Here is a 21,479-nt window from a genome sequence, read left to right on the forward strand (position 1 = left end):
TAACGTATTTTTTGCTCTATAAGACTCACTTTTTCCCTCCTAAAAAGTAAGGGGAAATGTGTGTGCGTCTTATGGAGCGAATGCAGGCTGCGCAGCTCTCCCGGAAGCCAGAACAGCAAGAGGGATTGCTGCTTTCACTGTGCAGTGACCCCTCTTGCTGTTCTGGCTTTTGAGATTCAGAATATATTTTTTTCTTGTTTTCCTCCTCCAAAAACTAGGTGCGTCTTGTGGTCTGGTGCATCTTATAGAGCGAAAAATACGGTAATTATGCAAGGGAGACTGGGGAGCACTGCCAAACCCTTTCCCTGCCCACCTGCGCAGAGGGGAGCCCAGCCAGCTGAAGCAACACTTGGTGGGTGCAAATCAGGTGCCCCCACACCGGTGATTCCAGAATGGCATGGCCCGGTGCGCTCTCTGCGAGCACTGTTTCCCCTGACACCAGAAGAGGAGCACCAGGCATCATTGTGCTGTGGGTGCTGCCTTGGGGGTGCCTGTTTTGCATCCCCTCAAGAATCTGCGCCCAGGGCAATGGCCCCTCTGGCACCCCAACTGTATGCCCCTGAATGGACTCGCTACCACCTCTTCCCACAGTTCAGAGATAACCTGCTTTTGTTCCATGTTATAGGGCTTTTTAATGCTCTGTGATGTGGTCTCAGCCATGGCCAGAGCATAGCGTAGCATAGAGAAGTTGGTTATCCTCAGAGTCCCCTGTGGTTTTAATTTAAAGCAGGTGTAAAAAAACACACCCTTCAATGTTGAATTCATAAATTACAAAGAAAGAAGAAGTTCCGGATTCAGTTTCTGTTATGTGCATGAAAGTTGCTGTCACTGCTATATAAAAACCTTTTAAATCAGTGGTTCTCAACCTGTGGGTCCCAGATGTTGTTGGACTACAACTCCCATCATCCCTGAGCTCTGGCCTTGCTAGCTAGAGGTGATGGGCGTTGTAGTCCAACAACATCTGGGGACCCACAGGTTGAGAAAGCCTGTTTTAAATGGTCATTAAAATGCAGATTGTCAGGAATGTGGCCCCCCAGAGCACACTGGGAGAGCCAGCCTCTGAAATTGAGGTGAGTGAGGAAGAGGTTGACTCTGTAGATGAGAGCTGTCTGTTTGATTTTAGAGAGAACAGCCCAGGGCCCATCCTCTCCAGGGAAGAAGTAGTTAGTTCCCAAGGGGGGGAGGGAGAGTTGGAAGTCGGCCAAGGCATTGCCAGGCAACCAGCAGATAAGAAGGCGTCGAAGGCTGAGTCTTCTGGGGAAGAGGTAGCTCAGCCCTGCAGTCCTAAAACAAGGAGATCAGAGAAGCTCCAAGAGCAATGGAAGGGAAGGAGACGGGATTTTGGCGTTCTTCCTGTTGGGGGAGGAACGATGAGTCAGACTGAGCAACTAAGATTAATGAAAGCAGGCAGAACCCCATGCTCTGGACGTGTCTTTCCTTTAAATAAACTTGTATAAAACTGACGGAGAGCCTTCGTTGCTTATCAGGCTGCTCACCTGCCAGAGATCATTATACAGATTGTGTCTCATATGTGGCAGGATCGGCCAGAACATAAGGCCAGACATCAGTTGCATGGAGCAATGAACTGAGAGTGTAACTTCTGCTCTCTCAATGAGACAATTAGACCTCCACTAGAACTCTAGGGTGGCAAGCTATGTCTTGCCAAAAAAAAAAGTATCACCCCCCAAAAGACAACAACATATGGCAACAGTTTGCCCACATGCTGTTTTTTATGTATGGAATAGATGAAACTTTAGAAATTATTACTATAATTTAAATGGGGCTCACTGTGGGCATAGAATTTCCAGGCCTCACCCACTCTGCAATCTTATGGCACTTTCAACCAGACATGGAGACCACAGTCCTCCAAATGGAGGATGGCCCTCTGTGAAGTATGCCACCTGGCCCACAACCCTGCTAGATCTCTGTGGCCTGGTTCACACACGCAGCTCAACAAGGGTGCACCCTGAGGTGGTAGGCAAAGTGGGCTGTGCCATTTCAAAATGCTGTTTCTGAATGCTCTTCCTCTGCAAGTAAACCCACAAGCATATTATGAAAGATTCTAGTCAAATCTGCTCCCTCGTGTGCTGCTTCTCTGCTTGCAGAGTATTGATCATATCAGAGGCACCAGCTTTCAAGGGCAATGGGGGGGGGGCAAGGTCATGCGTGTGACATCAGAATGCTGGGAGGAGCTGGGGGCTGAGCCGAACACAGCGGCCGCATGGCTTCAATGGCTGGCAGCTCTTCCTCCGACTCCTCTTGGGGCCGCCTGAAATGCTTCATTGCAGTCTAGTACCTCAGAACTCTGCCGCTGCATCCCCACCTCATTCTGCTGCATGTGAATTTCATATCCTTCAATTTTTCTTAATTGAGAGATGGTCCTAGTACATAAAAGGCCATGACAAGGATGAATGGCATGCTGGCACCCATCTGTCTCGAGAGAATGGAGTGTGCCTCCGGGAGGGAAATCGAACTGCTGTGTTAGCAGCACCTAAGTGACCAGGCTTCAAGTCTGGGCAGTGTGCATGGAGGTCCTGGGCTGCCTAAATTTCAAGGGGCCCTCTTGGCCTTGCTGATGTGGTCCAAAGGAAACCAGAGCAATACAAATGGGACCAGCTTGGCTGCAGGAGTTGCCAGAATGAGGCATATAAGGTGCTATCCAACCATCTTAGGGATGCCGGATTTGTGTAGGGCTTACTCCTTAGCCCACTGGTTTTCAACCAGTGTACCAGTGCCCTCAGGGTACCCTGAGGTGCCCTGAATGATGGTCAGGGGTGCCACGGGCAACACTGGCCTCTGGGCCTCTTTCCTTCCCTCCCTCCTCTGATGCCCTCTTGCATCTCTGCCTCCCAAAGGCTTGCACAGCTGTTTGGTGCAGCAGCCCTGGCTACAAGCTCCCTGGGCGAATGATGCCTCTGGGGCTTGCCAAGGGGCGCTGGTTGCCAGGAGCTGAGGTGGCCTCCGAGTAAGCAAGCAAGCAGGTGAGGGAGCCCAGCCACAGTCCGTCAGCCCTTGCTGTTGGGAATGGACAGACAAGTCCCACACCCTGTGGGGCAGTGGGAGGAGGCACCTCCCTTTGGGGCGGGGGGGGGGTAGCTCGGATACCAGGGGGCGGCAGCAGCGGCTGCCCAGATGACTCCTAAGGAGAGGGGAGAGGAGGCTGAGGAAACACTCCACAAGGGAGGGTGTTCAAAAAGGGTGAGGGGCTGCCAGCTCTGCAGGCAAGGTGTGACATAACTGGGCTCCTGAGTCCCACAGGGATGCCGCAGAAAGAATGTAGTTGGTCAAGGAAGCTGTGGACTCAGAAAGGTTGAAAACCTCTGCCTTAGTATTTTCTTCTCCTGAAAATATCCTGCACAGCAGTGCAGGTTTAGGATCAGAGCTTTCCTTCTCCCAGATGGGCTACCTGCCCAGGTTGACAAGCCCCATCTGCACCTCACTTCCCTCTAGACCATAATAGGTCTCGTTCCTTCAATCTGCCAGCGCCTGTGTTTGCATGCAGGGAAAGTCACTAGCTCAGTGAGGGTTTGAGATCCATCGGCTACCCTCACCTGGTTTAGCCCGCCAGTTGAAGCCGTTCCTGGGGTCTGTCCACTCTCACATGCTGAGAGCTTTGAGGAGGTGCAGGTGAGTGTGGAGTGCAGGGAGGGGGACCAAAGGTGGACAAACTATCCAAAAGCAGCACAACATGTCCCCCACCAAAGATACTACCCCTCCCATAACATCCCATACACCCCGTGGGTGTATGAATGACATGAACGACATGCTCATGAAGTAAAGCAGCTAGCAAGGGTTTTTTTGTTGTTGTTTACATTTGATTTTATTAAAGCCAGATCAACGAGTATTTGGAGAGAGAATCACAAAATCAAACCAACCATCTATAGGTTGCCTCCAATCGTTGTTTGTATCCAGGAGATATGCTTCTTTGTGAGAAGAGTATAGACGCCAGGTTGACGTTTATCACCACATGCTGATTTTCCACCAAAGGATACAATAGCTTTTTGTTCCCCGTTGCATATCAAAGGACCACCCGAGTCACCCTGGTGGGAAAAAGAAGAGAGAGCCTTGACAAGACTATTCCCTGATTCATATCTTTCTTTGCTCACACTCTCAAAATGAAAGGAGAGTTTTGACAAATTAAACACCTGCATTTTATGATTTCCCTACAGGACAGTCCTTCAACTGTTCTCCCACTATATTCCCACTATAGATCCCACTATATTCTCTGTGTGGGAGGTGTAGGAAGTGTGCCAGCTTGGCTCCGCAACTGTGGGTGCCCGGGGCCATATGCATAGGGGCAACATGCATGGCCCTGGCACTGAAATTTGCGGGTGCCTGGCCCCTTCATGGGGAATTGTCAGGCACCCAGGGCCCCAGGGAGTTGGCACCTATGAAGTGTGCTTAGGGTTTCAGCAGTTTTATGCCTACCTACTTGGGAGTAAACTCCATGGAATGTAGTGTTGGGTTGCCAGATTTCAAAAAGAGATTTACCTTGCCATTGCTCCCAGACCCGTTCTGGGGGCTAGGGATGGGGGAAGCTCGGGCTTCCCCCGCCCCCAGCCCCGCAAGCTCCGGGAACGATGGCGAGGTTGAGCGCAACCTTGCCTTCGCTCCCGGACCCCCAGCCCCAGGCTATAAACGAAGCCAGGACAGCTAGTGGGTTCCATCCCACTCGCTGTCATGGCTTCTTTGCTCTTTGGGGGTTGGGGTGGGGGGAATTTTTTTCCCTTTATTTCCCCCCCCCCCAAAGAATAAGTGCGCCCTATGGGCTGGTGCGCCCTATAGGGTGAAAAATACGGTATTTATTTATTTATTTTGCCGAAGTTGAGCTTTATTTTGCAAAATCTCAAAAAAAGAAGAAGTTTTTGAGCTATTCTAAAGGAAATTCGCCAGAATCTACACTTCTGTATGTACGAATTTTCCTGGACGTTTCAGTGATTTTTCCACCTGAACATTGTTTCTGACGGCCGGATCCTGGCTATGTCTGGGAAATTCCAGACGTATGGCAACCCAAACTTACTGAGACTTCTAAGAAAACATGCACAGACTTTAAATATTTGGCAAGTTGCTTTGAGACTTCTTGTGAAAAGCAATGTATATATGTATCATTATTATAAATAATTATAAATGTATGGAAAAGATCTCAAATATGTGCAGTAAACACAAATCTGTAGCCTGAAAAGAAGCCAGAAGATTCTTCCACATGCTACTATGATGAAAGTCAGAAAATATTTTTTTTAATATAATTAAAAATATGGTTAACTATGTAATTTCTAAACATAGCTACCTGTTTACCAGTTCAATGTGCGTACACATTTTGAAATATTTTCCAACAAGTTTAAAAATGACATAGTATTAAATCAGTATGATAATGTACAACATACATACAAACACACCTGTGTGTGTGTGCACCTGCTTGCTCCGCTCACCAAGTCCCCTACCTTCCCCCATATTAACCCCCTTTCTACCCCAGCTTGCTTTTCACCTCCTCAACCCCATTTCTGAAACCACTTCTCTCTTTTATTCCACAGCCTGGCTTTGCAACCCTGTTTTCACCTTTGCCCCAAGTCCACACTTCCTCCCTGCTCTTTTTCTGCAACCCTCCTTCACATAAATCACTCCCTAACCCTGGTAACCTCCTGCATCTTCCTCCTCCCACACCTTACCAACTACTAAGCAGACTTGTGTGTTTATTTGTGTGTGATGGTAAGCTAATCAGGTGCCCATCATAGCTGTAACATAATCAAGGTCTGATTAGGCATTGGCTTTTCTTTAGTTTATGCTGAAACTCTGCAGAAACATTTTTCTCAGACCTTGCCCAGGCCTGTTGTTTTTAAGGGCAGGAAAGGCACTACAAAATAATTGCTGTTTCTCTCTAAACTGCTGTTTCCACCCTAATCTCCATTGGGATATTTATATTATAATAATAATAATAATAATAATAATAATAATAATAATAATAATAATAATAATAATAATAAATAAAATAAATAAAAATAAATAAATAAAAATAAATAATTTATTATTTATTATTTATACCCCGCTCATCTGGCTGAGTCTCACCAGCCACTCTGGGCGGCTCCCAATCAAATGTTAAGAACAATACAGCATTAAATATTAAAAACTTCCCTAAACAGGGCTGCCTTCAGGTGTCTTTTAAGGATAGGATAACTGTTTATTTCCTTCACATCTGAAGAGAGGGTGTTCCACAGGGTGGGCGCCAATACTGAGAAGGCCCTCTGTCTGGTTCCCTGTAACCTCACTTCTCGCAATGAGGGAACCGCCAGAAGGCCCTCAGCGCTGGATCTCAGTGTCTGGGCTGAACGATGGGGGTGGAGACGCTCCTTCAGGTATACAGGACCGAGGCCATTTAGGGCTGTAAAGGTCAGCACCAACACTTTGAATTGTGCTTGGAAACGTACTGGAAGCCAATGCAGATCTCTCAGAACCGGTGTTATGTGGTCCTGGGGTCCACTCCCAGTCACCAGTCTAGCCGCCGCATTCTGGATTAATTGCAGTTTCCGGGTCACCTTCAAAGGTAACCCCACGTAGAGCGCATTGCAGTAGTCCAAGTGGGAGATAACCAGAGCATGCACCACTCTGGCGAGACAGTCATTTAATTCCCAGTTGGGGGGATTTCACCAAGGAAACACTGTATTTAAAAGTCTTGAGTAAACAGAGCTACAACTTGTTTGAATTATTCCTCCTTATGTGTATTACGCTACTGAACAAGGTGTCAGTCACAAGAGAGTTCATATTTGAGGACAGAAATGGTAAATAAGCAAGCTTACCACACACGCATCTTTTCCTCCCTTCTTGTCTCCAGCGCACACCATAGTCATTGTCACAACAGGACTATTATAGCCATCATTGCATTTTTTTCTGTCAATGACGGTGATGTCAACTTCACGCAGGGTATCAGATGGCTTCTTCTGTCTGTTTTGAGTAATTCCCCATCCAGCTACTTGACACTTGGTTCCTGCCTTGAGATCATCGCCCTTTTTGGTAAGCTTAATGGTTCTCACATCTTTGTTAATCTTTGCTGTTCCATTAAGCTTAAAAGAGATGGAAGAGAGAGCGGGGTGTGGGTGTGTGTAGGGAAAACCAACACTTATTATTAGCAGGCAGTGTGGTGTAGTGGTTAGTGTGTCAGATTAAGACAAGGGAGAGCCAGGTTTGAAGCTCCATTCAGCCATGAAACTCTTTGCTGGGTCAGTCAGCCTAACCTACCTCACTAACAAACCTGCTAAAAATGTGCTGATCTTCCATTTGAAACATTCCACACAACCGTATTTTGTGAGCAACAGTGGGTTAAATAAGTTAAAGTTTAATGAATTTATAAATACACTTTTTTAAAAAAAGAAGTTTTCACAATGTTCTGTGCAGTAACAAAGAACACCAACCAGACTTCACTTTTTTAATAACGAAGCAGCCCATGATAAACTCAGGATGCTATCAGCAACTCAGTGCATCATATAGGTAGCTCTGAAGGGACACAGGTGGCACTGTGGGTTAAACCACAGAGCCTAGGACTTGCCGATCAGAAGGTCGGCGGTTCAAATCCCCGCAACGGGGTTAGCTCCTGTTGCTCGGGAAGGTAAATGGCGTTTCCGTGCGCTGCTCTGGTTCGCCAGAAGCAGCTTAGTCATGCTGGCCACATGACCCGGAAGCTGTACGCCGGCTCCCTCGGCCAATAAAGCGAGATGAGCACTGCAACCCCAGAGTCGGTCACGACTGGACCTAAAGGTCCGGGGTCCCTTTACCTTTACCTTTATTGGTAGCTCAGTTTACATCAGGTAATGTAAGGGAGAGTGGGGGGAAATCTTCAGGGTCCTCCTAAAAATACTGATTCCACTAACTCTCTAGTCAGCAGCTAATTTTATGGGGCCCTCCTCAAAATCACTTTGAGTAAGAAAATGGACCAACCCCAATTCCAATGAACTGCTTGCTAATCTGGGTGTGGACAACTTGGTCCTCCAGATGTTGCTGAACTACAACTTCCATCATTCCTTGCCTTTGGCCAGGCTTTCTAGGGCTGATATAGTTCAGCAATATCTGGAGGTTCAGAGGTTCAGACTATAATAATAGGTCACTATACCAGGTGCACTCCATGGTCTCTTGTGACAGACAGATGCCAACACCACCTTGTATATGCCTCACTCTCTTGTGCAATTGGAGAATGGATTAATGTTCTTCACTGGGGGGAGATATGGCCCCTCCTGGCCTCCTATTACTGAATCCTACCATAACTCCCTCTGGATGCTGCCAGATCTTCCCTTACAGCCACCCCCTGCTAATTGGATCAGAGGAAATTAGTCATGCTCTACTCCCATTAAAATCAGTGTGGCAGGTTAGCCAGAAAACCTCCCTGGATTCTGCCTCCTGGGCATCTAAATAGATCTCAGCAGGCTTAACAGCTTACCCAACCCTCTCCCCATCTCTCTGAACATCCAGGCTTATGGTTGGGAGGGGGAGCGTTTCCTATCACCCAGACAATGCCCCTGTTGTGCTCAATCTTTATGATTCCTTTTCTCTACCTTACGTCTTTAACTTCACTCCACCAGTGTTACCCCGTTGACAAGGCAACCGGCATATCACTATAATAGAATTTCATAGAATTGGAAGGACGTCTAGTTCAACCCTGGCTCAGTTCAGAGATCATGCTTGGCCAAGTGTGCGCCTTCTGCAGCAGCTGTGAGGAGTCCACCTATCATGATGCCATCAGTGGGTGTCACTGTCAGCAAACTCCCAACACTCCTCAGGGAAAAGACACAACATGGTAGCTTCCCTTAGCACCTATATTAGATGTATGTGCCATGTGGAGATATACCTGCAGAAGCATAAGGTCATGTTCTTTTGTCGTCTCATCATAGCATGGGTGAGCAATTTGTCTAGCAACCCTAAATGTCTGCCGGGTATCCTCATGTTCAGCAAATGAATGAGCTCCAAGAACAACTGTGGGAGTTTTCTCCCTAAGAAGATAAAGAATATGGATAAGTTAAAGGAAGTCCAAAGTTCACGAGCGTATGTCAGTTTCACATACGGTATGTTCATTTACAAATCCATTCCCTTTCTGCATCAATATGCATTTTTATTAAAAACCACACAAAATTTTACCTTTTCGAACTTACTTTGCACAAAATAAACAATTTAATACACTCTACCCCAATCTGCTCCCCAATGTATTTTATTATGAAACATGCATTTTTATACCCATTTTAACCTTCAATATTCATTTTTATATGCATTTTCCTAGGTTTTCTTGAGCCAAGAACTGTACTGCAAGATTTAGAGATATGTGCAACACCCAAAGGATAGCTGTGCTCTGATATTAAGCTGGTAATTGCAAATCTGCTAGCATCCCTACATGGGCAGTATTAAGTTTGTGAACCACCACCACCAAAAACAGAAACAGAAACATTTCTTGAAACTTACAGACAATGGGCTGCTGTTAACACCCAGTTGGGTTTGATCAACGTTCCTCCACAGATCTGGCGTCCTTTGATTAAGGCCATATAAGGTCTTGAGTGTGGTTTCGATTCTTTCCCTCCAATTATATCTGCACATTGATCTGAGAAAGGGGTGGTGGTGTTAGTCATGCTAATAATCACAATGGGTGGCATACACTGCCGTAGTAATAATAATAGAAGAAAAAATAATAGAGGAAAATGAGTAATGAAGGAAAAGAATGTAATTCACTCCAGGAAGCCTGTGTAACTGATGGCCCATCAAACTGAAAAGTGCTCCCTGGCCATGTGTCAGAGCTGCTTCCAGGTCCCAGCTCACAGAGGACCACGCTAGCCGGTATTACTGTACAAAAGTCTTTATTGAGTTACAAGTTCCATTTTCAAGCCGCAGCGTGCAGCTCTACGTCTTAGAAGCTAGACCGGCGAAGCTCCGTCTGAGTCTCCGCCTCCTGTACACCAACTTAATACTCTAGCGTTACTCCACCTCTTCCGTCTTCCCTTCCTCCCCTGGGTCCCTCTACCCCCCGTGGTCTCTTCCTTCCTGGACTCTTCTGACGCCGACCCCCCGGACTCTGCTCCCTCTTTGCGGCGGGCTTTAGGACCTGGCCCCCTATCCGGACTGCTTACTGTGCCGCCTTCCTGTGCATTTGAACTTGGCGCGCGCGCGCAGCCTTCGACCTTCCTCTTGACCGTTTCCTCGCTCCCCGATGGAGGTGTGGCCAATCCTAACTTCTGCCTTCCCGCTTGCGGCGAGCCGCCAGCTCCCAATGCCTGCGACCCCTCCCCCCTACTGTGCTCTGGTGGGGAAGCTGGTCCCGATTTCCAACTGCTGCTCTCTGAGTCTCCTCTGGTCCCTTCTTCCTGGTGTGTCCCCCTAGGCGCCCCCCTTGCTCTGACCACTGGCGCCCCTTTCTGTGAATCTTCCGATTCACTGGAAAGACTCGGAGATCTCGGGCCGCTGTCATCGCTCATATTTCCTCCGGATTCCTCCCCCTCGCTCTCTGTTTCCTCCCTTTCCTGTGCCTCTGCTCCTGAACCCCTGACACCATGTTATTCTGGTGACCCAACCAGGTGATTGACAACCTGCCCCCTGTTTCTGCAATTCCAGGCAGTATTAAAACAGGCTTAGCGTGCCTTTGGTGAGCTGCCGTAAGTGGCTGGTGGGCTTGATGGATCACTCCTTGTGCTGACCTCCTGCAAAGGATGAAGACAGGTGCATACAGAGAGGCAGAGATTACTGGGTGCTCGCTTTGTGCTCAGCAGAAGCTGAGGGTGGTGCCAATTGTTAGATCAGGGGTGGCATGTCTCAGGCCCAGGGGGTCAAACTCAGCCCTCCTTTGGACTCTCCCCAAGCAGCACCCCCTACTCACTATACAGTGCCTTTATGAGCAGAGTGTGATCAGAGGCAGTAATACGAGCTGACCGGGATAGATCAGTTGGTAGAGTACGAGGCTCTTAATCTCAGGGTTGTGGGTTCAAGCCCCACCTGGCGGGGAAAGATTCCTGCATTGCAGGGGGGTTGGACTAGATGACCCCTGCGGTCCCTTCTAACTCTACAATTCTACAGTTCTATGATTCTAAATACTAGCTGCTGGGGATGGGGAAGGTGCTGCGCTTCTGTTCACCCTTCTGATTAGAGACACAATACAGTGGGAGCTGAAGCCATTTACATAGCCATCACACATGAGGCATTTGACAGAGCAGCATTGCTCTCAGAGGGAAGGATAGCATTTCCCCAGCAGTAAACGCTGCCAAATGAGGTCCGTGATATAGCTCAGCCAAAAAGGTACAGTATCAGGCTCACCTTTCAACTTCAACTGGACCAAACTGGTGTGCAGGTTCCCTTACTTTGTAAATACTGAAAGGAGCACACATATTGTAAATCAATTGCCAGTTGCTTTAAATGATTTTAATATTGCATTTTTAAATTGTTGCAACCCACCCTGGGACCTGATGATGAAGGGTGTGTAAGAAATCCAATTAATACTACTACAACTAATATATTTTAAGCTAATGATTGAACAAAAACAAGATTTCTTTGCTTAACCAATTGATTGCATTACATTGCAATCTCTCTCTCTCTCTCTCTCTCTCTCTCTCTTATAATGGGACACTTACCTCTTGGAATCCCGAAGAGAAAAATGGCACTGAAGAACCACAAGTCGAAGAAAACACCCATCATTGCTGCTTTGTGTTCCCCCACATCAAAGTATCTGGTATATATACACAGTGAGGTTTTCTTCTTCTTTCTCTTTATGGATGTTCATTTTGAAACTGAAACACCCACAATGTGACCTCAGAAACGTGTCGGTCATTTCCAGGCAAGAAAAGTTTGTGTCATTTAATGAACCAACATGACCAATGAATTGGGGAGGGAATGAGAGACAGGCTTACCCTGTGTTCTCAGGAGCGCTTTACTGATATTTCCTATCATACCTGAGGTTGCTGTGTAAAACTGGGTGACGACTATTGAACCTAGTGGAATGTTTTGGGTAGGCAATTGCTTCCTGCTGAGTCAAAAAAAGGCTTGAGAGATAACGGACATCCACAGACTTCTTCTGTGGAAGGGAGCTTATAACCTGTAATATTACTGTGATAAATGAGTAGACCATAATGTTAGTTCCACATTTGTGAGAAATTGATCTTTTCTTGTGGAAGCATCTGACCTCTGGAACTCCCTGCCTATTGATATGAGGAAGGCACCTTAGTATTTTTGACACTGGCTAGAAAACTTTTTCGTTTTTCATTTATTTTGTTTTAGGCAAACCTATCCAGACACATAGTTTTATTACATATATTTGCTTTTAAGATCTGTTGACGGGGTGAGCTCTGGTTGCTCGGTCCTTGCTCCTGCCAACCAGCAGTTCGAAAGCATGTCAAGTGCAAGTAGATAAATAGGTACCGCTCCAGCGGGAAGGTAAACAGCATTTCTGTGTGCTGCTCTGGTTCGCCAGAAGCAGCTTAGTCATGCTGGCCACATGACACAGAAGCTGTCTGCGGACAAACACCGGCTCCCTCAGCCTATAGAGCGAGGTGAGTGCCCAACCCCAGAGTCATCCGCGACTGGACCTAATGGTCAGGGGTCCCTTTACCTTTGCTATCCAGACACGTAGTTTTATTACATATATTTGCTTTTAAGATCTGTCAATTTTATCTATATTTTGGTAGTGTATCTACTGTTTTTAAAGCCTTATTGCTGTTCATTTTAAACATCTGATACCATTTTATATTGCAGGTAAAGATCTGGACTACTGGACCAATGAGGCTCCCCCCCCCCATAAATGGCTTGCTTCTTTCTCAGTGTCCTTGGGGGGGGGGGTCAGGTAAACCTCCGCCCACATCTAAAGGATGCATGAGGCAACATGGGCTACTCAGGCAGGATCTGCCACTCATATCTCTGCCAGTGAAAAAAAGACAGTCACGGAACCAAGAAATTACACAAAACAAAAGAATTGCCGTGAAAATCCCTGAAACAAGAAGTAATCGACTATAGAATTAAATTAAATAACAAAAATTTAAAAAAAATTAAGGAAAAATTAACCTGGAATTAACAAAGACTTAAGGATATGCCGGCTACAAAACTCGTTTTACTGAACTAATCAGTTTCCTCAGAAGGAAATAAAGAAATTATAAACCTTAAATGAATTTAAGTGATATCAAACAAACTCAAGAGCAGGGCTGAAATGCTTCCCTGAGTTTACCAAAAAGGTTTGAAAACCTCAATGATAAGTTTTAAACATAGCCCTATTTAAGAGAACCAAGCGGTAGTACTAAGAAATTGAGGACTCGAGTATTGCTTTCACAAAACGGTTTTAAGCAAAACTTACAAAGGAATACGAGATAAGCTGCTTAGGTTTCAAACAAACTCAAAAACAGGGCAGAAACTCAAAAACAGGGCTGAAGCGCTCCTGACTGCTGATGTTAAAGACTCATATCTCTGCCGGCTGCACATTTGGCAGGCTTGAGAAGGGACTCTTTGCAGATCTCAGCAAAAGCGCATAAACTCCCTCCACACAAAGTTTTGTGTGCCATTTGATTCATCCACATGAAAAGAAATGCCTTTGAAACACTATAGGCACCATGTGCCAAAGAGGTGGCAGCAACTGAGATGGTGGAGAATGATGTTCCTCAGAGCCTTCTGTGAAGTTTACTTTTTCCCCACAGAAGTCCTAATATTTTTTATGTCCACCAGAGGGCTCTCAAACTCACATATACTGTATATTACCTTTAGTAATTTGTCTCTGGATGAATGATTTGTTTCACCCTGCTAAAAAGCCTTGGTTTGCATAGGAACTGAACATAAAATACAATATGGGGGCGGGGGGTAGTCAGGAGGGCTTCTCTATATAATTGCAATGTATAATAGGGTTGCCATATTTTTAAAAGGGGAAAGTTGTTGAGGGGTTTTTTTTTGCCAAGTTGTTCAGCTTTTTGAGGTATTTTAAAGAGAATTAGCCAAAATATAGACTTCCGACATGGACTGTGGTATGTCCAGATTTTCCCCAGACATTTCAGCGATTTTCACCCAGACACTGTTTCTATGTCTATCCATATTGTCCATAGTATTTGTTACATTACAAGTGAGATTAAAATCCTGCTAATGTTTTCATCTGCTTACAGTGGTCTCCTAAATAAATTATAAATTTTTCCCATTCTTTCTTGAATTTCTTGTCTTCTTGGTCTCTGAGTTTTCCAGTCAGTTTGGCCATTTCAGCGTAGTCTAACCGCTTAGTTTGCCATTCCTCTCTGGTAGGGACTCTTTCTTCTTTCCATCTCTGGGCTAGTAGCATCCCTAAGAAGCACCATTTCATCACCACTGTATGAAATTAAATTGGGCTGGTTGTTGGTAATTTATTGATAAACAGTTGTTTATTAATGTTGATATGTGATATGACGTGGGTGGCGCTGTGGGTTAAACCACAGTGCCTAGGACTTGCCAATCAGAAGGTCAGTGGTTCGAATCCCCGCGACAGGGTGAGCTCCCGTTGCTCAGTCCCTGCTCCTGCCAACCTTGCAGTTCGAAAGCACGTCAAAGTGCAAGTAGATAAATAGGTACCGCTCCGGCGGGAAAGTATACGGCGTTTCCGTGCGCTGCTCTGGTTTGCCAGAAGCGGCTTAGTCATGCTGGCCACATGACCCGGAAGCTGTACGCCGGCTCCCTCGGCCAATAAAGCGAGATGAGCACTGCAACCCCAGAGTCAGTCACAACTGGACCTAACGGTCAGGGGTCCCTTTACCTTTACCTATGTGCATTAACCAGGATAGTTTGCATGATTTAGCTGCCTTCTTGTTTCATTCCAGATTATTTTGTAATGCTGAGTACTATCTGTATGATGTGTCCTCGCATAATGATAAATATGAATGTAACAAAGGGAATTTATCCATTGCCTTGGCTGAAAATACTGCAGAGCGCTACTTAAATCCCATTAATTCCAGTGGGATTTCAGCAGCCTAATTGTGGTCAGGACTGAAGTCCTTTTAAATAAGCTTCTAATGACTTTACCATTTACAAGGGAAATATGGGAATCAGCAGAGAGACAAGCTGGCATTAAATGTACACACGATATTCTGCACTTTATGAACAGGATGGTAATGAAATTCTCTCTCATTCTCTTTGTCACTGCATGAAGCCCATTTCATTCCATGAAGGGTTTGTTTCCCTTTCTTTGTTGTTGTTGACAGCAATTCACATCTGGCTCTCAACAGACAATGTAGACATGGCCACAAATGTTGTTTCCTGGAAGAGGGGTGTTTTGAGAATGGAACCTGTCCACTGCTGATGGGATAAATCTTTGGTTTATCTTCCAAGCAAAGGTCATTTATCCATGTAAAAGTGCCGTCAAAGGGTGCTTCCTCTTTAGTGACGTGATCTGAGGGTAGTAAGAGATGTTTACAGAGCAGAGCTGCAAGAACAAATGTTGCTGGGTTTTTAGATTATTTTATTCAGATTTACCCAAGGAGATTTTAAGAGGCAGTTGCCAAGGTATTTTAACAGGCCAGAAAACAGAGAGAAATTAAACAATAGCATACATGCTATGTTTCTTTTTTTAAAAAAAATTATTGGTTTTCCGTACTGTATTTCTATTTAAATTATATGAATAATTTGCATAATGTATAAATTGACACATGCAAATTTTATGCAAGTCTGGGTTCTCTTTTGCCCCCCTTTTAATGTATTAATTGCATTATGCTTACCACCTTTTACCACCCAATGAGTTCAAGGTGGTGTGCATGTTCTCCCCTCCCACAACAACCCTGAGAGGTAGATTAAGCAGAGAGACTGGCCCAAGGTCACCCAGTGAGCTTCAGGGCTTAGTGGGGATTGGAGTGCTGGTGTGCTGGATCGTAGTCCAACATTCTGGCCCTCCTACTGCTATGTGTCTTCCAGTCGTTTATTTGCTTTCTAACAGGCAGAGACCAGGCTCCAGGCCTTCTCTGATGCTCACCACAAAGAAGCTGCAAAATTGATCCCATGCCCTCACCCCGGGCTCTGACTATGGGCCAGAAGGCAGTTGCAAACCTCAGAATACACCAAGTTGGTTGTGGAAGGTACAGCGTACGAAACAATTCCTGCCACTCCCCAGAGGAGGAAGAGAGTGGTGGTGATAGGTGACTCCCTTCTGAGGGGGACAGAGGCAGCAATGTGCGGTGGTAACAGGATGTCCCGGGAGGTGTGCTGTCTCCCAGGTGAAGAGAGTCATGATGTGACAGAGAAATTGCCAAGCTGACCACAACCTCCTCCTTCTGACTCATGTGGGTATAAATGATACCGTCAGACACAGCCTTCGATGTATAGCAGTGGCCTATGACAAATCCCAGCTGTATTCAGTGGCGCTTAGTTCCAGGAATTGGACTGTTATAGCATAAAGACTGTTATAGCATAAATCTTCTATTTCTGCGGTCAGAGGCAACATGTCTCTTAATGTCAGTTCCTGGAAACTGCAGGGGGGGGGAGGTTCTGTTGCATTCGGCTTGTGGACTTCTCATTGGTCAGCTGCTGTTAGTGTAGAATACTGGACTTTATGACCCTTTGGCCTGATCCAGCTAGGCTCTTCTTATGCAATTCGATGCACGTCAACCTGGGAACAAATCCCATTGAGAACAGTGGGACTTAAATATGAACAAACATTTATAGGACTGCCAGAGACCGACAGGATAAGAAAAAAGCTTGGGCTCTTTAAAAATTGCAACTGTTTTACCAAGCAGTGAAGCATCTTCGAATACATCTTTTCTTTTCTTTCTAATGTCTCATTGTAAGTTACAGAGGTCAAGAAAACATAGCAGTGCAATCCTTTGTTATGAGCTTGGTTTGGAAACTCCATAGAGCTTGGGTAGATGAACTCTGGGGTTGCACAACTTATTTCCTGCCCCTGCCCTTTGAGCCTTAAAATGTCCTCCTTTGGGGATGTTGGCTTAGGTCTGTGTGAGCAGGAATTCTGTGCCCAGATTTTAGCCAGTTTAATGCAGTACAACTAAAGACAATTAAATACTTGTAGGGAAAGTGAGTTTTGCTTTCTCAGGTTGTCTAAAAACCATGACAATGGTGACTCATTTCGAATCAAACAGAGGCTAGTTTGCCCATCACTATTCCAAATGTGTATCTGGATGGATGATGATACTTGGAGGAAAATGTGTGGGAAGGTTATATAACCTGAAGCCATTATTATTCCACACTTTCCAGTGCATTTTCAAATCATTTTCCTTACCACAAAAACTCTTATGCTGCTTCTTTTTTTGGGAAGTGGGTTTGTTGCGCAAGACCACCAAATCCACTTTCCCTGTGCAACTTGAATTTGACAGTGTATAATTGAATCCTGCCCGCAAAACAGCAACACTCTGGAAGCAGGCTCAAAAGTAACTTTAAAAATACAATTGTATTCTGATTCAAGCCTTTTAACCTTGCTGGGATTCTTGACTTCAGAAATATCTACATCCCCTCCCACAGCCGACGAAAAAAACAAACCTTCAAATGGTACTGCTGTGGTCAAGAAAGCATCTAAATGCCCCAATTTTTCTTTTCCTCTTGCATCTATTTTTATCGGATAATCTTGAGCCACAGTGTCACATGAAACAAAGCACAATTAATAACTCTTTGAAAAGTCACAAGAGAAATAATACCAAAGGAGGGAATTGGGTGTTGTTGTTTTTCAGTCTTCTGTTCCTGGAATCTTCTTCTGGAATTCACAGAGTAGCTTTCCTTACTCTTGTTTCTTATACGTAGTATATTGTGCTTACAGCTTTGCACAAAAGAAGTGACAGGAAGGCTCAGCGAGGTCTGGAATGTGAAGAATGGTTTCTTCAAACGCACCTAAGTTTAGAAATCAGCTAATATAGTTTTTAGATGTCCAAATGGCTATTATATGTTATAACACTCAGTGAAAATATTAAATATGTACTGTATAATAAACAATAAATAAATAAATGATGTATGCATCAAAAATAATAATTTATCTTTTCAGGTTTGATGAAATGAGTAGAACCTACTCAGTTTCTTCGAGTGGGGGAGAGAAAAACCTCAGGCTCAAGGACTGGATGTGCCCCCCCCATCTTTCTATTCATCCCTCAGGAGTTTCCTCACAGAATTCCCATGCTATTTTCTCCCAGGCTCCCAGCATTACCAGTCATGCCCGATACTCTCCTTGATTGCTTTTGCATAGCTGGAATGTGTGGTACCTGTGATAACACCTTTTGCTTGCCTGGATGGAGAGAGGGGTGTTAGCAGGTGACCAAGGGCTTTCGTGAATGAAGGAGAGCTTCCGTGGATCCTGTCCTTGGTTGCAAATGTTGCACCATTTTCTGACATCCTTTGATATTTGCACGTCTACGAATTTTGCAATGTAGTTTGCCAGCAAAAGTAATGTGTACAAAATTGCACACATTAGGATAAAGTTTATGTAAAAATGCATATTAGAGAAAATAACATAAAATGCATTATATTGTGGGAAATGGTGTACATAAATTTATATACTAGGAGAAATTCACACTAAAACGCTGATGACTTTTCATGGTGACTTGTAAAAATAATGATAATTGTAAACTGATGTGGAAATGTGGAGAATTGAAGTTAAGACTGGAGAATTGAGAAACTGAGAGAAACTGAGATTCAGCCATCCCTACCTTCAACTAAAGGTATTTTAACTTGTGTCTCCATTATTTCACCCAGCGTAATTAACTGTACATATTACATTCTTTTATCCTGCTTTCTTTAACATAATTTGTGTTGAATAATAATATTTCTTTTGCTGCTTGTAATATGGGCAGCTTTTCATTCTACATACCACTGGATCTGTTCCAGAAGAGTTTGTGACTGAATTTGGTGGGCTGTTTGTTTGTTTTTTAAAAAAAGTTTCTCCTTTTTTTGGGCCACATCTGTGTTCACACTTCTATTTTTATCACCTCGTTAGGATATTTTCCTCGAGGAAGCTCAAAAGTGCCAGCAATCTCTTTCATCCCATCAGATATTGTTTGGTATTTTACACAATGAGTACTTCCTAAATATATTTGCAGAAGACGCCAGGAGCAGCGCAGTCATCCATAACAGAAATACATTCTTGCATGGAAATGTGTGTGTGCATTTTACACACACACACACACACACACACACACACACACACACACACACACACACAGCATCAAACAGCATGTCATGCAAGCATGTCATTCAACTAATCTCTGAAATATTATATGCATTTCTGTGATTAACAAAACAGTATTTTTTATTTATGTTGCAAAACATTTTGGCTTCCACCTGAATCAGCTGCTCGAATAAAAATGAAATGACATTGTTTCCAAGCAGGCAGTTACAGAGCTTTGAGGATGGAATGATTAAAAAATCTTCATTTGCTGAACCTAAGTGATGCTGGTGTTCTCCTCCAAATTGAGCCCATGCGCAGGGGCGAAGGAAGGCGTTGTGACACCCGGGGCGGGCATCGCTACATAGGGCACAAGTGTGGCGTCACTACGTATGACGCATGTGCCGTACGTAGTGACGCCACACATGCGCTGCATAGCAGTTGCCGGCGGCGGCACTCCAGTGCCGTACGGACAGTGCCGGGATCCTCTGTTTGTAGCTGTTGTGGCATCGGAGGGATCCTGGCACCGCCCGTAAGGCGCTGGAGTGCCACCGCCAGCAAACCGCTATACAGCACATGTGCGGTGTCGCTACTTACAGAGCATGTGTGCAACGCCACACATGCACTGTACATAGCTGTTGCAGCTGTGAACGGAGGATTCTTCACATGTGGCCGCAGTGGCGCGGTGGCTGCTTGCGCCGCCACGAGCCCCGGCGGGGTGACTTCTTGTCATCCCCGCAGACATGGCATCTGGGGCGCACTGCCCCCCCCCCCGTTGTGATGCCACTGCCTATGTGGTGTTAGTGGTAGCGCATCTGCTGTTCCACATAGGAGCTCTCAGGTTCTATCCCTGGCAACTTCCAACATGACTGACATAAATGCATACATCATTTCATTTGTATTCCACCTTTCCACAGTTCAAACCGTGCCCCAGACGGCTTATAAGGTGAACCACATACATAAAGGCAGCATAACAGAAATAGTCACAAGCAATAAATAAAACATTAAACAATACACAACCAAACTGAACGATTTCCACATAAATCACAAGATCTAAAATAAAGATGCAAAAAAAGCACAGCAGCAGCCCCAACACAACACAACACAAACAATGCTCCAGCCCGAGAGTCAATTCAGTAGCCTCAGCTTTTGTAGCTGGAGTCAATCAGGGCCCTGCCCTCCCAGGCCTGGTGGAAAAAGGCTTGTAAGGTCTTCCAGGGCTCACAGCTAAGAGGGTCTCTAGCCCTTTCAGCAGCCTCAGCTTCTGTAGCTGGAGTCAGTCAGGGCCCTGACCTCCTGGGGCAGGTGGGAAAAGGCCTGCAAGTCAGGGAGCAGGTCTTCTGGGACTCAACAGTCAAGAGGGACTGAGAGAGGCCCCTACCTGAAATCCTGGAAATCCAATACCAGTCAGTGCAGGCAATATTAAGCTATGCCAACCCATTTTCTGATTCATTGTAAGGTAGCTGCCTCTCTTCTTATGGCTTAGGATAGTCCAGCATCATGGTGAACCAAATTTCACCACGTGGAGTGGTTGTATAAATGCCCTCTTTTGATGTGACGTCACTTTATACCTCTTGCGTCTTATCTACAGTGCTTTGGTAGCTTCAGCTCTGAAGCGGCTTATAAATTTGTAAAGTTAATTTTAAAATTAAAAATCAGTTGTCTTGACTCCAAACCACATATGTTTCGCACAAGGCAAAGCTGAAATCGACGACTAGGAAGTGCAGAAGTGCACATTCTGGGCTCACAATAAAGGCTAGGAATAAAACCTGCTTTGTGTATATTCACTCAGTTTGGCATACTTTGCTCCGTGACAATAGTTCAATATTTTCAGAAGTTGTTGGCAAGGAGAAGGCCAAAAGAACAGAAGGAGAGGAAGGGTGTGGGCGCTGGGTGGGCCAGTTGGGTTGCCAGAGAAAAGGAGCAAAGGGAGGGAGGGGGAAGAGGTTCTGTGAGTCATCATCACCAACATTCCAACATTCCAAACTGGTTCCAAACGTCTTTGTATTTCCTTGGAAGCCACATTTGGGTAATAGCTTCTATTTTAAAAGAAAATAAATCACACCATGGATGCCACATTCTGGATGAGTTAGATGTTCTTCAATTTGCATAGCAAATCTGCAATCACTTGAAATACCCATGCCCAAAGAACCTCTGGTATGTTTGTGACTCTTAATGCTCCACATCCCCATAGCCCTCTGTCATGCTTGTATTCAAGATTTCCCCTGCAATGCAGGAATCTCAACTAAAGCATCCATGATGGCTACCCAACCTCTGCTTAAAAACCTCCAAGGAAGGAGAGTCCACAAGCTCTCAACGGAGACCATTCAACTGCCGGAAACCTCTTACTGTTAGAAAGTTTTTCCTGATGTTTAGTCGGAATCTCCTTTCTTGTAACTTCAAACCATCGGTTCGAGTCCTATCCTCCAGAGCAGGGAAA

General features: G+C 45.2%; 1 protein-coding gene across 1 annotated transcript; it reads right to left on the minus strand.

Moving 5' to 3' along the window:
* Positions 1-3,793: 3,793 nt before the first annotated feature.
* Positions 3,794-11,731, minus strand: LOC308597326 (granzyme A-like). Its single transcript, XM_081213221.1, has 5 exons — positions 11,586-11,731; positions 9,436-9,571; positions 8,831-8,972; positions 6,792-7,055; positions 3,794-4,040 (listed from the first exon to the last, which is right to left on the minus strand). Exons 1-5 carry the CDS (start codon positions 11,647-11,649, stop codon positions 3,879-3,881), a joined length of 768 nt encoding a protein of 255 aa, XP_081069347.1. The 5' UTR covers positions 11,650-11,731; the 3' UTR covers positions 3,794-3,878.
* Between the last annotated feature and the right edge of the window lie 9,748 nt (positions 11,732-21,479).

Source organism: Podarcis bocagei, assembly GCF_964188305.1.
Source record: "Podarcis bocagei genome assembly, chromosome: 11".
Lineage (NCBI taxonomy): Eukaryota > Metazoa > Chordata > Lepidosauria > Squamata > Lacertidae > Podarcis > Podarcis bocagei.